The sequence below is a fragment of the Sardina pilchardus genome, chromosome 9 (genome assembly GCF_963854185.1).
Source record: "Sardina pilchardus chromosome 9, fSarPil1.1, whole genome shotgun sequence".
Classification (NCBI taxonomy): Eukaryota; Metazoa; Chordata; class Actinopteri; order Clupeiformes; family Clupeidae; genus Sardina; species Sardina pilchardus.
In genome coordinates, this window is record NC_085002.1 from 27913292 (window position 1) to 27930797 (window position 17506).

The window sequence follows — 17506 nt, forward strand, 5'->3', positions numbered from 1 at the left end:
GAGCCATACACACACACACACACACACACACACACACACACACACACACTAAAGAGCCACACCAGAGCCAAAATTACCATCACGTTAAGATGCAGAGCCGAGGGGGGGTTCAGAGTTGTGTGTTGGCATGAAAAGAAGATTACATTAAAATGTAATAACAATCCAATAATGTAACAATAAGTAAGTCCATCAAATCATGCTGGTTTATGCCAAAATCATGTTCACATCATGATTAGTGAGAGTTAGAGTATCGCAGCATCTGAACTTCACTGTAAACCTTCCAGGACTGCAGTCGGTTCTGGAAGTGAGCCTGAGCTAATCTGGCACGGGTCCGGCCCACAAGGAGTGGACCTTCTCCAGTGTCATCCTCTAATGGGGCAGAGATGCAGAGGAGGGCAGACGAATGCATCAGACAGGAGGGAGAGAGAGAGAGAGGGGGAGAGAGAGAGAGAGAGACAGAGAGAGGGAGAGAGAGAGAGAGAGGGAGAGAGAGAGAGACAGAGAGAGGGAGAGAGAGAGAGAGAGAGAGTCTCTCAATGAAGACTGCAGTCTTGTAAATTGCATTATGATGTGAACCCATTGAACTAGCTGGCTGCAGTGTGTGTCTCTGTGTGTGTATGTGTGTGTGTGTGCGTGTGTGTAATGGAGAGACACTGAGAGAGACATAAAAGAGAGAGACAGAGAGACTGCAGTGATGGCACAGACAGAAATAGCAGGCAGGCAGGCAGTGTGGTGAAGAGCAGAAAGGGGTGTGCCTGCCAGCCTGCCTGCCTGCCTGCCTGAACCACTGAAGCCTGCAGTCAACACTTTCCCTTGGTGAGCAGGCGCCCTCTGGTGGCCACATTGCACAACTGCGCCAGCTGCAGCCCAGCTGCTGCATCCCACCTTTGCTAATAGCCTACTGCTATTGGTGCATTACAGTAAGAGGAGCATGGGGAGAAACCTTCACTGTTATCCAAAACCATAGTCGTGTCATACAGCTGTGACTTAAGCCAGTTCATTAATCAATTCCCTCAGCCTAAAACATGCATCCACTGGACTAAGCACCTTCTCAGAACGTCGACAGTCCATAAGGACTGGACATTGCAGAGTCAAATTTCTGATGCATATGTTAAAGGTACAGGATGCAACAGCATTGATCTTGAGCAGAAGTAATCCTGATTACGCAAGTTTTCCTCCCCAGGCCGCTTTCATAAGAGAAGCTCCTGATTTATTGATGAGGAAGCTGCAGCGTGCGTGGCGCTCCACCCCTGACAGCAAATAAACAAACACAGCAGGAGTTAAAACCGGGAGACGGAGCTCTCCCCCTGTCCTGCCAAATCTCACCGCATAAAAGATTCAGGCCGCTGAACATCCCAGTCCTCAGGAGGTGACCAGGTGAAGTCCGGGGAAAAACAAACCTGAACTCCACCAGCAAAGCAGGGCATGTAAAATGAGCCCTACAGTAACTAACTATACACTCTAACAAGAAATATTCTTGAGGTCTAACCTGTAGCAAGTAGGTAGGTTCTCAGTAAACAAACATGAAATTGTCAAATCAATCCTTTCCAAATGTATTCTAAAATGACTTTTCTGACCATGTGCTGTCAAACTGTGTCCAAGTGAACGCTTAGCATTGTCACATAATCTTGAATTCCCCCTTGGGGATCAATAAAGTATCTACAGTATCTATATATCTATCTATCTATCTATCATAATGGCAGTCTTCATTTTGGCTGCATGTGTGAGACTGAGTCCTTTTAACCCAGCATGTGAGTCCTTTTAACCCAGCATGAGACCCAGCTACAGACCCTGGAGGCAATCTGGCCCTAAATCCTAATCTGGCAGAGAGACCTGTTCCGAGTCGGACGGACGGTAATCTGGGCGACCAACTCCAGCCGGGTGGGACCCTGACCAGAGGGTTGCTACCGGAGATGTCTGAAGAGAGAGCCGACGCAACAGACCCAAGAGACTCACATCACATCATCCATCCACTGCGCACACACACACACACACACACACACACACTCTCATCCTGGTCCGGGAATACCGGGAATACCACAGTTGAGTCGGACTCACCTAATCCTCCACACACACACTCAGGCTGGTCCTGACCCGGACACCAGGGAGAGGGCTGGCAGAACCATGTCGACGACTGTGTGCGTATCCATGGAGAACTCTAAGGAGAAGGAGAAAACAGAAGATGAGACCAGGAGAAACAAGAGAGCATTCCTCTAGTTATCACAATCAATAATCCACTGGTCCCCATATAGCCCCATATAGTCCCCAACGAGCACATATACTTACACGTTTGTAGCCGGTGAGAGCGTGATTGTGTGCGTGTCTATGTGAGAAAGCATGTGTATATGTCTATGCGCATGCTCTTGTACTTGGGCCATGGATGTGTGTGTATTGTATGTGTATGTGTGTATATTTGTGTGTGTGTGTGTGTGTGTGTGTGAGAGAGAGAGAGAGAGTGAGTGTCAGTGTGTGTGTGTGTGTGTATGTGTACGCATGTGTATGTATGTGTGTGTGTGTGTGTGTGTGTGTGTGTGTGTGTGTGTGTGTGTGTGTGTGAATGTGTACATGTATGTGTGTGTGTGTGTGAGTGAGAGAGAGAGAGAGAGAGAGAGAGAGAGAGAGAGAGAGAGAGAGAGAGAGAGAGAGAGAGTGTGTGTGTGTGTGTGTGTGGAGCCGTGAAGTCTGAGCTGGTACCTTGGGACCATCTCTGCATCTCTGGGCGGCACGGCTTCTTCCCTGTCTGGATGGAAGATCTCCTTTCACCCTCCTCGCCCTCCCGGACGTCTTCTCTTCGATCGGACCAGCGGCCCCTGTGCGTCTTCCAGCGGATGGGCTGCGGCCAGAATGACTAGCGCACAGACCGAAGCTCAGGACTCAAACACTGCCGTCAGAGTGGAGTGGGCAGGGCCTGCTCTAATGGAGAAAATGGAAAGACTGTGTATGTGAAAGTGAGTGTGTGTGTGTGTGTGTGTGTGTGTGTGTGTGAGAGTGAAATGTGTGGCATTAAATCTCTTGGCTTGTTTAATGTTTTAAAGTAACTTCCGGCACTTGCGTGGCAGCTTAATATTTCAGGCGCTGTGACTTGCTTCAGCTCATGTCTGCACAGCGGTGCACCACATGACAGCTTCAGCTACAGTATGAGAAGAAAAGGTGGGGTGGGGGTGAGGGGGCTCTGTTCCTGGTGAGAGCCGCACCCAACCTCCTTCCAACCCATGTAGGCTACTGAATATATGATATGCAATCTCTTTCAGAGGAACTTCATGTTGAATGTGTAACTGGGGAACGTTTTAAAGTGACACCCACATGCATAGGAATTCTAAGAGTCAACAGTCAAGGAGTTGCCTTGACAGGTTAATATTACGACATAAAATAACAACCCCTTTAATTTTGTGTTGGACTATCCTGAGATTATCCTCTTCAACGTCTTCGCCGTCAAACCATCATTGTCCAGAACGACGGAGCTCACTGGGCCTTCTGGGTAGGCTAGAAGATAACGTGACAATTTCCCTCTCAGAGTCAGCGACTGGGTTCTACAGACCCACACCATCAGAACCATGTCTGCGCAACATGACATCAAATTCACTAGGCCTACCGCATCATCAGAACCAGAAGCGTTCCAACATGTGAACAGGAAATCGTAAAAGTTGCTGACTGAGTGGATTAACAGCTAACTAAAGATCAATTAGCATTTTTCCGAGTGCTAATTGACGAAACGACAAACGGCTAATAGCGTAGGCCTATGTCTGATGAATAACTCCTCTCTATCTCTCTCTCTCACATACACACACACACACACACACACACACACACACACACACACACACACACACACACTAAAACGCACGCAACCACCCAGTTACAGTTACTTACTCCGTAATTACTTCTCTCCTCTGCTAAATTAATTGCTGTGAGTAGAGCCATAACTCAAGTTCTCTCCTCTGGCAGGAGTTCTGCCGTCCATGAAATCCGTTAAATCACTTGAAGAGAGCCGTACTGTATTGTGTCAAATACGGCTCTGCACTTGAACAGCCTACATTTCCATCTGCTGGTGACAAGTGTGTATTACAGGTGTAATATAAAATTATGTAATTCAATGGATTTGCAGTGTAATTGCTTCATATGCCTATGCCATTATCAAATGTGTGATGCACTCTGGCTGTCAGAGGACCTCCTGGTAAGCCACATCAAGTTTTACTAAGTAACCCATGAAGGAGAGAAATGCTGTAGAATGCTTGAAGATGCTATCTCTTCTGTAGGCCTATATGATGCTGTCTGTTGTTGGCAATTAAGATGCAGCTGTTTACAGAACAAACTCAATTTTGGAAACTTTCTCTGCATGCCAGGAGCGAGGGATTGTATCTCAAACTTCAGAAGATATCAAACATGCGGAGCGTGTTTATTAGTCATGGTTAGCCAACATACACACACAAGCGCACAGCACTCAAGCAGAGCCAGTTTCAGAGTCTGAGTCAGCCAGTACACTGTCTCTTCATGGAACATCATGTTTCTATGTCCTCCCTCTCTTTATTCATGACTTTAAACACCAAGATTAGTAAATACTGTAGTTCACATCAGTAGTGTTACAGTGTAGTCTAGTTAGCTGTAGTGGGCATACTGTAATGTGGTTTAGTTAGTTGTAGAGGGTATACTCTGATCAACCCCAAATGTTAACTCATCTTTGCCTATTTTAAGTGGGCATACTGGCTCAAGGACTACACATGGGTTAGAGTCCTTGCCGGGTCGGCCGACAGGTCGCTAGCTACAATGTCAGGATCTGTAATATCTGGTAATAGAATCAGCTGTTTTGATGATGGAGTAATATGATTTTATCCCAAATCACCACATTCACTCACTCACTCACTCCTTTCTCTGCTTGGCCATTACCTTTTACTTCTGAGATACCATCTGATCTGTTTGTGAGCGTCAGGAGTATTTTGATATCAGCTACTCGTACAGCTACTCCAACCTTGCACTGTTACACTGTTGGACTTATTTGCACCACCACCTTGACACACACCTCATACTGGATCACATACTAATCCTCAATACATTCATGTGCATCTTCATCTTTAGTATATTTTACTGTTCTTTTTAGTCATGGTGATTTGTTGATTTGCTTTTTGTCATCCTGCTTACATTGTAGTGTATGTTGTTGTGTGTGGTGTCTTAAGCTGCTGGGACCTTGAATTTCCCCTTGGGGATCAATAAAGTATCTATCTATCTCTCTATCTATCTATCTGTCTATCTATCTATCTATCTATGGTATCTGGTGTGTGTATAGCAGGCAGTGCCGTTGCGTCTCATCTCTAAAGAGAGCCAGAGATCCCCTCACCTCTCCTCCCCTGGCCGAATATGGGCAAGCTCAATCACAGAGCCGTCTACATTTTTGGACCACAAAGTGGTGGACGGGTCGGAGTGGTGGTGGATGACTCCATATGATTATCATTCTCCTTCTCGCTGCTTGTTGCAGTTTAATATCATCTCTGTTGTCTGTGAGAAGAGCTGCCGCCTGCCTCAGACCAGGGTCTGTTCAGGTCCAGCTGGGTGCTGCGCTCGTATTTCATACGGTGAGTGTTATCTGCGTAGGCTGCCCTGTGTGTGTGTGTGTGTGTGTGTGCCTCTGAAGAGAGAAGGGGAGGAATCACCCAGGGAAACACGCAAGGGCCACTGATCACAGCACACACCTTGTAAGGAAGCAGAGCAAACAGAAGCCTCCCTCTGACCACGGGCCAACTGACAGACAATTCTCTCTCTCTCTCTCTCTCTCTCTCTCTCTCTCTTTCTGAAGGGCTTTAAACGTTACAACAGGTAATATGGGATATACAGTATACTGTAGGTGCGGGTATCAATGTGAGTACCCTAAACACCTATATAAATGCATGCACTTGGGTGCAACTCCTGTTGTTTTTAAATGTACTACAGTATGTGACGACCATGCATATGGCCATACACATAGGTAAATGTAAAGTTTGCAATAGCATTAGCAGTGGTAAGAAGTAGTCGGTCACCTGTGTCTGAGAAGTATGCCCATAATCCTTTCTGACGTGCAGGCTGCGTATAGTCTCAATCGGACTCAGAGACACTAGGCTAGTACACTGTCTGGGTCTTGCGTGAATCTAGCCTCTCTGTCCTGTTGCAGTGCCATAACAACGCTGCAATGATGTGTGTTATGTGTAGGAGAGCACGTATATGAAAGAGTATATGCTTATATGAAAGAGTAATTATCATATAGTTTCTAGCACAGCCCAAACGTAACATCTGGACTAATGTATACAGCATCTATCTGTTTTGCCAGGTTTGCTTTCAAACCCTCCATACTTTCCACTCTTTTTTCTCTCTCCTCTGTTCGCCACTCCTTTCCTTTCCTTTCCTCTCCTCCACTCTCCTCCCTTCCCTTTTCCTCTCCTCTCCTAACCTCGTCTCTCCTCCACACCCTCACTGACTCTCTCATCCTCTCTCTCTCTCTCTGTCTGTCTGTCTCTAGCTCTCTCTGTCTTTGTGTGTGTCTCTGTCTGTCTCTAGCCCTCCTCTCAATTTCTCACTCTTACTCTCTGTCCTCTCTTAACCTCTGTACTCCCGTCCTGTCTGGCGCTCTCTCTCCTTCTCTCTCTCTCTCTCTCTCTCTCTCTCTCTCTCTCTCTCTCTCTCTCTCTCTCTGTGACTCCTCCCTCAGGCATATTAAGCTCAGGGCTCTACCGAAGGGACGGGATCTCCTGAGAGCCTCTAGAGCAGCCCTGCATCTTGACCGCTACACACACACGCTTGACCAGCTGAGCAGGTAAGAGTTAGAATATGCAGTGGCAAATTCACTCACAGTTGATATGTGTACTTTAGTATGGCCATTTGGTCTCATTCAACTGAGTGTTGAGTAATTACAAACTGTTTAGAAAGTTGTTAATCAAACTAGTGAAACTCTGAATGGTTTGTTCACTGCTGTTTTATTTTACAGCAGAGTTGAATTTACTCCTGAGTTGAATCATTGTATACCCATGACTAACTGTACTCTCTAAAACACTCGTAGGAGTATTTAGAGACCAGTTTCTGATGCCTGCTATTCTGGTGATAGCTATGAGTTTGATGTTGAAATTGGAATGATTATATTGGTTGGTTGGTTGGTTGTACGTTTGCTTTCTGAGAATCGCTGTTGAGCTGGAGACAAGTAGAAGCTGGACAACAGGGTTCCATCTAGGATGACTCCCTCCTCAACTGACAATAGAAATGCTAAATGTTGCTGCCACAGCAACTGTAACCATGATGATAATAAAAGAAAAATAAGCATCTGTAAAGGGTAGGATCAGCTTAGGATGGAATCTCATCCTAATGTCATGGATAGGGCAGCTGAGAGAGTGTGTGTGATTATCGCACACAATCCTGTCTCTGTTTTCGCCATAAAACACGTCAGGGCCAGCATTTCCTGTTTATGCTCATTACATAATCCTCTAATTGTTTAATTTGAGCAGCAGGCAAATACGCTGGAGATTTGGAGGTCCACTCTCACAACTCTCCAACTCAGTTCAAATGCCTTGTTTTTCTGCAAACTTACTTTGGTGCTCCCAGAACTGTGTGTGATGTTTTCCAGTAATGTGCGTGTCACTCCCTGTTATGTTTGTGTGGTGCTCCATGTGAAGATGGTATAGTGATATGATGCTGATGATGTGTGTGTGTGTGTGTGTGTGTGTGTGTGTGTGTGTGTGTGTGTGTGTGTGTGTGTGTGTGTGTGTGTGTGTGTGTGTGTGTGTGTGTGTGTGTGTGTGTGTGTGTGTGTGTGTGTGCGTGTGCGTGTGCGTGTGCGTGTGTGTGTTGTTCCCTGTGCCCAAACAGGATGCCTTTCGGTGGGGGAAACCCGTGTGGCTGCTGCCATAAGACTGTCTACTTTGCTGAGGAAATGCAGTGTGAAGGGAAGAGCTTCCACAAGTCCTGCTTCCTGTGCAGTGAGTCCATTTTTACCTCAAGATCACACTGAACTCTGCATGCATGTGTGCGGTTTAAACTAGCCCAGCGCTGTTCATTGTTGTAGAAGTCACACCTCCTCCTGGGCCTCACACCCTCCACCCTCCATAGGACTGCTGCTGTAAAAAGCTTGTCAGTTAAACATCCTCCAGAGGTCATCCACCTTCAGCAAGTCTGCTGGGAGAGTTCAGTTAAAACATTTCTTGAGCTCCACTGATTCCACCTTCCAGGCTCAGGCTGGAATAGTTCTGGGTGATATATTCTATAAAAATCATTACTCTATATCGGAAGGATTCTCGATAACATGAACAGGACTTTTTTGCCATATCACAAAGTTCACACCGTAGTTGCATATCACACTAAGCCAAAGCATATCAGCAGCGAGGGTTAAAGCGGAGCAATGAAGGATCTTTGATATCAGTCTATGAGCCACATTGTTTTGAGGCCATTCATAAGGGCAGAGCGCAGACAGAGGGAAATGGTGCTCCGGGACACACGATGAAAAGCAAGGCCATGGCCACCGAGGAGCAGTGGGGCAGGGGGGGCGATTTAACAACGTTCCGTCCAGGCACACTGAACCTTAACGCGACGAGGTCACACAGCTGTGTGTGTGTGTTTGTGTGTTTGTGTGTTGGACTGATAGGCGGAATGGAACAGCCGTAAGCACCGTCCTCCCAGCGTTCGACCGCATTTACACCGGATTTGAGTTGCTTCCGGGCCAGGTCCGGCGCAGTGTTGGCGGCTACCGGCGTTGTTCCACAGGAGGAAGTGACAGGCCAGATGGAAAAATGGGCTGTCGGGCGCAGAGCGAGGGAGAGTAGGGGAAGCTGGCAGCAGATGCTCAACGCGACATCACATCACATCACATACTTCGTTGAGTTGTTCCATTACCCTGCAGGATGGGAGGGGAGGGGAGGGACAGCCCTGGAAAGGTGTTGGCCATTTCAAAACGTTTATGTAAACTTCGCAACACCCTGTCAGCGAGCGTTGCGTGTTTTAGTCTGTTTCTTTTTTGTTGTTGTTGCTTTTGAAGCGCTTTTTACCTCAGAACTCTGCACTGCAGCGAGGCAATCCATCACTAAGGGAATGGAATGCTGAATGTTCCTCTTTACTAAACTAAGCGAGCCGAGCGTTTGCCGCTCAGCGTTCGGCTTCCCGCGACGTCCTGCCCTTATTAGGAGAGCCTGTCCTGGTCTGCCTTATAAGGCGCCGCAGGAGTGGGAGATGGGAGACGGGCGAGAGGGTGGGTGAGGGACCGAGCAGGCCTGCTGTGGACTACTGATGATGCATACTGATGATGCGTACTGATGGCTGTTTATACGCAGAGAACAGCAGCACTGCTGCTGGAATGGGATGAGCTCATCAACATGCGCCAGGGCTCTGTGGCTCTGCCTTGCTCCGCTGAGAGAGAGAGAGAGAGAGACAGAGAGAGAGACAGAGAGAGAGACAGAGAGAGAGACAGAGAGAGAGAGAGACAGAGAGAGAGACTGAGAGAGAGAGAGAGAGAGAGAGGGAGCGAGAGAGAGAGACACACACACACACACACACACACACACACACAGGGGCCTGAAATACTAATGAGGCCGTGCCGAGACGGCTCCTCTCTCTCGTCTATGTAAACAAACACCGGCCTGCCCTGCCCTGCCCTGCTCTGTCCTATGGAGTGACGTCAGGGCAATGCCTCCGGTCTGGTCTGTCTCACTGACTGCATTTTGTTGGGATAAGAACCTTAGTTTGTGGCTTGTCTCCATCACAGGACGCTCACTCCATCATCATTTTCAAACAAGCAATTAAATCAAATGATATTACTGACAGAAGACACTTTGTATAAGTGTGGTTTGCACATAGAGAAAATCAAAGAGGGAGGTGGGGTGGGCTTTAGGTTATGGATTCAGTAGAGAATCCAGAGGCTCTGACAAAGTTATTTTCCGACTAAAACCCAAACCAGCTCATATTTGTAACACCACAATGTTGTTCATTAAAATAGCCACAAAGTGCCCCCAAAAGACTGCTACATCAAATTTCACAATCCAAGACAAACATTTTATGGTTTCCAAAAAAAAAAGCACTTAGTTCATTTTCCATGAGAGTGGCCAACCGAAACTATTAGTGCCATGTCTAGGGCACAGCACTCGGAGAAGGGGGGTGTATTGTGCCACTACATTCATTAGTCTTCATTAAAACATTTACTGAGCTATCACCGTGATTTATCGGTGGAAAGACCAGGAGCCATGGCTGAAATGACTGTGCTAAATTAGACACAACTCTCTACTACTTAAACTCACAAAGTCACAATCACACATATTTTTCTGTTTAACTATACAGTAAGTCATAGATGTGAGCATCTCATACAGTCAGTCACAGTGCAATCCCATGAAAGTTATGGGATAGCAGAGTTTACCTCTGGGTCCATGAGTGTTATTACCTTCCCTTTAACTTTATTTCATTCTTAGAGAGGTCATTGAGGGAGGCCCTCATTTACAGTGAGGTTGAGATTGAATGGCCACACAGGAAGTGGTCACATAGTAGAAAATGGTGCATTAGAAATATAAAAGAGATAAATATTAAAAATCAAAATATATCAAATAGTTCAAATAAATCAACAAAAAAGACAATACAAATGTAGTGAAAACACTTACAAGGTGATATGGAAGGTTTGTGACGACCAATGTCCTTGGGAGTCCTTGATAATAAGTGTTAAAAGATCATTTAGCCTGGTCTGCAAGGGGCCAGCCCTCCATCGAAGAGTACTTGTATGGAGGTAGATACCCTAAAATGCCTTTGTAAATAGATTACTGCAATACTAGTGCTACTGGTGTTCTTCCTATCAGCCTGGGGTGACCAGTCCAGTCTCTCATACAGGCCACAGCGGTGACTCCTACGTCCGTCTCTGGAGATGCAAGAGAGTGCAGAGTGGTAGACCATATCCGTTAACCTGAACATATTTATAATTCCGATTATGAGATAGGTTAGGTGAATCATGCCTGACTTGCCGGCGAATTTGGATTTCGCCTGACAGCTCCTGCACATCAATCTCCCCTGCTTGCTGTCCTCAACCTTTGGGTCCAGCCACAAACCATCTTATCCAAATCGTTGGACTGATTGGTTGAAGGACTATCCAAGCGCACGGAGTCATTTGAACAATGTCCATTGATCACGCCTCTTGTGCAGTAGAAATAAAGCGCAGACTCCCCATACTAATGTTCAATCTTAAAAGATTGAGCATAGTATGGTGATAGGCAGACTATTTATGAGATACAGTATCTAATCCTCAGTGTTTGGGGTATGTAAGACACTTGACCCCCCTAACTATGACCCCTGTTTACATTTGCTTCTCGTCTTGGGTGATCCAATCACAAGTGGTCAGTTCTAAATCCAAGTGTAAAGACTCACTAAGACTGTGCTGTGGTGCAGCAGGCTACAGCACCCATACCATGTACGGGTCCGAGTGCCCACGGGGACCCAGGTTCGAATCCAGCCTGGGGTCATGTCCCAATCCCACCCCATCTCTCTCTCTCCCACTTGCTTCCTGTCAACTCTTCACTGTCCTGTAACAAAAAAGGCCAAAAAAATATCCTTTTTTTAAAAAAAAGACTCACTAAGACGACACTGAGTTGTGAGCCGGGGTGGTCTGTGACTCCATCTTGTGTAGTGTAAACGCTAATGCGTCCTGATGCGTCCCAGTTTTAACGACTGTGACGTTAGCAATAGCGCAATCTAAACAAAAGTGGTCAGCGACGTCTCTCGCTCTACACCTCGAGTAGGCCTACATGTACTGTAAACCGCAGTGTGTCTCGGCAAGCCATTAGTGATCGGATCACCCAAGATGCATTCTAAAAACGAATGGAAACAGGCCCAACATGTTTATTTATTCACCTGGCTGGTAAAGGCCTCTGTGTTTAATCCTAGCACTCTGAATTAGCCCAATCATAGCCATGCGGTCTGTTTCCGCTCTGTCCTGTGTTGTCTTCCTTGGGTTCTGTTTTTGTTTGCATGCTGTAGTGTAGCCCATGGTGTGCTTTTCCAGGGTTACTTGCTTAATGAAATGATTGTTGATGCTACATTGATTTTAGAGAAGTTGTCTGTGATTATGTAAAGAGCAAATATTTCCTTTATTTGGTCATGGGTTTGTGTGCCTGTTGCAGGTTTTTGCCACACTGCAAGACAACACAAAACAGCACAAAGAAATCATGCTCTATATATAACCTTGTCCCTCGTATTGCCTCTCTGTCCAGTGGCCTGTAAAAAGAACCTGGACAGCACAACAGTGGCTGTCCACGGGGATGAGATCTACTGCAAGTCCTGCTACGGCAAGAAGTATGGACCAAAAGGCTACGGCTTTGGCGGTGGAGCAGGAACCCTGAGTATGGATACTGGTGAACACCTGGGGATCAGACCAGAGGGGTACGCACGGCACGGACCGTCCTCAACTCAATAAGATTGAAGTGTGTGCAAAGGGGAGCTTACACACACACACACACACACATTCTCTGACACTTTTTTTTCCCCCCCACAGACAATCTTCTCATCGCCCCACCAACAACCCCAACGCCTCCAAGTTTGCCCAGAAGTTCGGCAGCTCAGACGTCTGTCCACGCTGTGGGACGGCCGTGTATGCGGCAGAGAAGGTTGTGGGGGGAGGAAATGTGAGTCCCACTGCTCTCAGTTCAGTTGTCTTGAACACACCATTAGGTCATCGGCAGCACAAAACCACTGACTTCTATTATGTCCATTGGCCTCCACGACAGCCGTCATCCATTGACTGTATGTGTGTGTGTGTGTGTGTGTGTGTGTGTGTGTGTGTGTGTGTGTGTGTGTGTGTGTGTGTGTGTGTGTCCTTCTGCAGTCCTGGCATAAGAGCTGCTTTAGGTGTGCTAAGTGTGGTAAAGGCCTGGAGTCAACAACGCTGGCGGACAAAGATGGAGAAATCTACTGTAAAGGTACCGGCCCCCTATAGACCTGTACAGCACATTGCACAGCGTATGGTATGGCATGGCTGTGTCATGTTGGAGGTTTCAAGCTGTTTTTTTTATTTTTATTTTCATGAGCTCGTAGCTCGTAAAACTGCCTGCAGTGCATGCAAAACCAACGAAAGCCCAGGATGCCGGATTAGGGCGTTGAGGCCAGGATAACATGGTATTACATGTCATGCAATAAAAGGCTAAACGATGCTGCCATGTAAAAAACTTCAAAGCACGGTGTTAGAGCCATGCAGCCAATGGCTCCAGGGTGATTTCCTAAGAAGAATCTGTCGATCTGTGTTTGATGAGTTGGAGTGTTGACATGAATCAACTTTGTTCCCACAGCGTGCTATGCCAAGAATTTCGGACCAAAGGGCTTTGGTTTTGGCCAGGGTGCCGGTGCCTTGGCACATGCCCAGTAGGCACATGCCCACGCCATGCCACTGGTGCCCATCCCACGCAGACGTGTGTTCCTGACCACGACGCCTCCCACCCTCGAGTGTGAAGATGTGTATACGGCAACCCCCCCCGCCCAGCCCCCCCCCCGTTGGACGCAATACCACATGCCATGCGTACACTTCCCAAAGGCTTACGCTCCTGAAGGCTTCAACTCCTGTTTCCTTGCACGCACACACACACACACACACACACACACACACACACACACACACGTCTAGAACTGGCTCTGGAGAGAGAGAGAGAAAGAACCCAGATGCGAGACCTTTCCCCCATCACTGGCAGCATCAAACTGTGGACTACGTCATGCCCTGATTCCCACTTCAATTCATTTAACCATTTGTAGTATGATAGTACAGCTCAATTCAATTGAATTTTGAATGCCACCAGTACCACAATTGAGATGGTCTGTTTGAAGAGCCCAGAGTCTGAATTCAAATTAGGCCTAATCTTATAGATTTTCATCTGAACAGGGCCAAATTGGGCCTAATCTTATAGATGTTCACCTGAACAGGTCCAAATTAGGCCTAATTTTATATCACCTGAACAGGGCCAAATTAGGCCTAATCTTATAGATGTTCACCTGAACAGGGCCAAATTGGGCCTAATCTTATAGATGTTCACCTGAACAGGTCCAAATTAGGCCTAATTTTATATCACCTGAACAGGGCCAAATTAGGGGTCACATTCCTTTTCAGCTGTCAGCTCATGTCCAGCAGGCCTCCGTAGTTTCAGGTGCCACGCAATTCACCGGCTGGACTTCAGACAAAGTCTTATCCTTTATTATTTGACTCCCTTATCACATTGTGTCACAGATATGCAACGTTATTCTCTTTGCTGTGGAGCTTGGTCGCCTCTATCTGTGTGTGCCTGAAAGGCTCTTTTGTGTGGAAGCCTGCCGTCTGTGTTTACTTAGCTGAGCGGCGTATCGGTCAGCCCCTCGGTGAAAGACACACACAGTGCAGAGGCACCAGCTACAGTGACCGAGTCGAGACTCAAAAGCATCAAAGTCTCTTTGATATTCAGTAAATATTCAGTAAATAAGAAATGTTCAAGTCTTACATGCTTTAGGCAGCGTTGTTCAAGTTACAGCGAGACAAGGCGCTTCAAGAGAAATGAATATCTGCGGCACTGCTGTTGCTTCAGTAAACAATATTGTTTTATTATGTTATTATTAATATTATTCCATCTTTATTTTGTCTCTCTGTGCTTGGTTGGCATGACTGTTTGCTTTGGTCAGTGAGATAAATGCATCTTGTCATCATAAGACTGTCTGAGATCATTCTTGTCTCTACCACGACACAAACCCAGCCAAGCGCACAGACACACACAACGGAGACTGTGTCCCTGACAATAAGGATCTGTTTCTGCTGGCCTCAAGGTTCATCTCAGGGGTGGGCTGGGACAGGGGCTGTTTGGGGACAGAGTGACATGGGCTCAGAATGATGACATCACAGCACATCTTCTCACAAACGATGATGACATGAACTTGGCAGACTACAAATAATGATTCAGTACTCAAATTCTCCATTAGGGAGCGCCCTTATAAGCGGCTACTTGCAGTAACAATGGCATTCACATGTCATGTGATGATATCATTCAAGAGTTTGCACTGTATGACATTAATTTGTGTTAATAGTTTTGATAATCTCCAGTCTACAGTCACATTTTCAAAACCTCACTTGTAATATTAGGCTCACTCGTCACACCTTATTTCTGTCACTCTCTCTCCTTTTCTCCTCCCTGTACAATGTAAAATGATTATAGAATATAGGAGAAGTTTGCAACCTTCAAATATGCCTTTCAAAAATAGCCTTTGTATGGAAGGGGCCTGGCTACCTTAATCCTGCCACCCCTTAAGTAAATAGTGGGTGTTGGCGGTGGGAGGGGGAGGTTGAGTGTGTGTGTGTGTGTGTGTGTGTGTGTGTGTGTGTGTGTGTGTGTGTGTGTGTGTGTGTGTGTGTGTGTGTGTGTGTGTGTGGGGGGGGGGGGGGGGGGGGGGGTCTAGTTTCCAGGGAGGGGTTAGATGAAGGGAGCCAGTCCCAGCTAATCCTGCTGTCATATATAAGAGAGAATTACAATCAGCTGCCCAGGATCACTGCAGCTCAGGGAACATAAATCGGCACTGACATGCACAACATGACTGCATGTGTGTGTGTTCGAGTGCAAATGAGTCAGTAAGTGTGTGCAGTCTAAACAGAAAGTGCCACAGTGCCTTTTGTTATGGCATCTTTACCAATGCAAAACTGTGCTGCCACAGCCAGAGATTTCATTTACTCCAAAGAACACACGAAAAAAAATAGGAACATGATGCATGCATTTCTGGAGGGATAATCTAGTAACTAATTGATACTGACAGGACATTCAGTTCCAAAAATTCTATACACACACACAATTTCCATAGGACTGGGGTGGAACATAAGCTGCTAGCCTATGCCTTCTCCCTACTGAAAAGCTACAGGTTTAGGAACAGGACGATGCAAGACAAAAAAAAAAAAATCGTACATTTTAAAAATTTTATTTCTTTTAAGCCACAATGCAACAAGGGCCCAGACATCAATGTGGATTGGAGTCCTAAGCCTAGAGGGAAAATGAGCATCAATCAATTAATTGTTGCAAATATCAGTACACAAAAAAAAAAAATGGAGAAACCAAACCCACATACTGTACCACTGAAGGTCAACTGGACAAGCCTATTGTTTTCTGTGGAGGACATTAGAGCAAATTCAAATCCTTACCCAAGCTCAGCTGGCCTTCACAGTTTGGTCCAGCTGGGCTTCAGGCAGAGGAAGAGTGGGGACGGGAGCAGGCTCAGAGACAGGAGGATAGTCTAGAGGGATGTAGGTGGTTTGGGAATAGATCTTTCGTCCTCGCACATAACGATTGAAGGACTTGACCACGTAGCGGGTTTGAAAACCCAAGGGCTCTGTGATAACAAGGTAGCGCTCCCTCTCTGATGAGGGACCCTCAGTACCGCCACCATTAGAGGCAGCCTCTCCACTGACACCCTCCATGAAGGAAGTGCCAAAATCACCCCCAACAGGTTCTAATGGAGTCATCGGAGGCGGTGGCGTTTGGGCTGGTGCCTGGCTCGCTGGGGACTGGGGCATGTTATTCCATGCTGGGGGTTCTTGGGCTGGAGCCTCAGGTTCCTGGTTCACTGGAGCTGGAAGCATCCATGTTGGGCGTGTCTGAACCCTTGCTGGAGGCTCTTGGGCTGGAGCCTGAGTCACTGGAGCTGGAGGCATCTTGACCCATACTGGGGGAGTCTGAACCCATGCAGGAACCTCTTGGGCTGGAGCCTGAGGCACCTTGGGTTTCTTGGTCACTGGAGCTGGAGCTGGAGGCATGAACCACGCTGGCCACGTCTGGGCCGATGCTTGGGGTTCTTGGGCTGGAGCCTCAGGAGTCTGGGGTTCCTGGTTCACTGGAGCTGGAGGCACCTTGGGTTTCTGCTTCACTGAAGGTGGAGGAATCAACCATGCTGAGGGTGGATGTGCCCATGCTGGAAGCTCTTGGGCTGGAGCCTCAGGAGTTTTGAGTTTCTGGTTCACTGGAGCCGGAAGCATCCATGCTGGGGGTGTCTGAACCCAAGCTGGGAGCACTTGGGCTGGAGCCTCAGGTTTCTGGTTCACTGGAGCTGGAGGCATGATCCACGCTGGCCGCGTCTGGGCTAGAACATGAGAACAGCTTTAGACAAGATATCCTGTGGTTGTATTGTTTAATACAAATCCAAACTCAATTCTTACCTTGAAGTAGAGGACTGCATAGGCCCACATCAGTCAAGAAGAAAAGGCAAAGCCAAGGTAGCCTGTAGAATACAACACACTTAGACCAACTGATTTAATACATACAGAAAAATAAAGTAATTAGAAATACTTAGTGTGTACCTAAGCATCAAAGCAAGACTCATGGCCAACTGCAATGTCTTCACACCCAAACCACTGCTCCAGATGCTACTGCTCACTCCTCTACAATGCTGCACCAACACTCCTGCTTTACCTCACAGGTAACAAAGCTGGTTTTATTGGCTCAGCCTGGCTCCGACTAACTAAGTGGCTTCAGCTGAATCTTAATTAACCAACAGGCTTCAGCTGAATCTAAACTAGATGTACCGCAAAGCGATACACAATATGACC

At 46.9% G+C, this 17506-nt stretch overlaps 2 protein-coding genes across 4 annotated transcripts; one reads left to right on the plus strand and one right to left on the minus strand.

Annotated features, from left to right (window-relative positions):
• The first annotated feature begins 6659 nt into the window (after nt 1-6659).
• csrp1b (cysteine and glycine-rich protein 1b) lies at nt 6660-14634 on the plus strand. The gene is made up of 6 exons (XM_062544535.1): nt 6660-6778; nt 7822-7931; nt 12186-12354; nt 12467-12596; nt 12797-12890; nt 13257-14634. Exons 2-6 carry the CDS (start codon nt 7823-7825, stop codon nt 13331-13333), a joined length of 579 nt encoding a protein of 192 aa, XP_062400519.1. The 5' UTR covers nt 6660-6778; nt 7822; the 3' UTR covers nt 13334-14634.
• Nucleotides 14628-17415, minus strand: LOC134091845 (uncharacterized). 3 transcript variants are annotated; one of them, XM_062544534.1, is made up of 5 exons: nt 17258-17415; nt 17117-17178; nt 16576-17040; nt 16106-16494; nt 15870-15947 (listed from the first exon to the last, which is right to left on the minus strand). In XM_062544534.1, exons 1-4 carry the CDS (start codon nt 17278-17280, stop codon nt 16112-16114), a joined length of 933 nt encoding a protein of 310 aa, XP_062400518.1. In that variant the 5' UTR covers nt 17281-17415; the 3' UTR covers nt 15870-15947; nt 16106-16111. The 3 variants fall into 3 exon arrangements, with proteins under 3 accessions (XP_062400517.1, XP_062400518.1, XP_062400516.1); XM_062544533.1 differs by lacking the exon at nt 15870-15947 and adding an exon at nt 14628-14778 and having other exon boundaries at nt 16106-17040; XM_062544532.1 differs by having other exon boundaries at nt 16106-17040.
• Nucleotides 17416-17506: the final 91 nt, after the last annotated feature.

Bases quoted from the DNA above. Each gene is read 5' to 3' on its own strand.
- LOC134091845 (XM_062544533.1), bottom strand. From the start codon at position 17,280: ATGAGTCTTGCTTTGATGCTTAG. The intron at 17,179-17,257 runs GTACACACTAAG...TGTATTCTACAG, and splicing joins AGTCTTGCTTTGATGCTTAG to GCTACCTTGGCTTTGCCTTT. The intron at 17,041-17,116 runs GTAAGAATTGAG...CTCATGTTCTAG, and splicing joins ATGCAGTCCTCTACTTCAAG to CCCAGACGCGGCCAGCGTGG.
- csrp1b (XM_062544535.1), top strand. From the start codon at position 7,823: ATGCCTTTCGGTGGGGGAAACCCGTGTGGCTGCTGCCATAAGACTGTC. The intron at 7,932-12,185 runs GTGAGTCCATTT...CTCTCTGTCCAG, and splicing joins CAAGTCCTGCTTCCTGTGCA to TGGCCTGTAAAAAGAACCTG. The intron at 12,355-12,466 runs GTACGCACGGCA...TCCCCCCCACAG, and splicing joins CTGGGGATCAGACCAGAGGG to ACAATCTTCTCATCGCCCCA.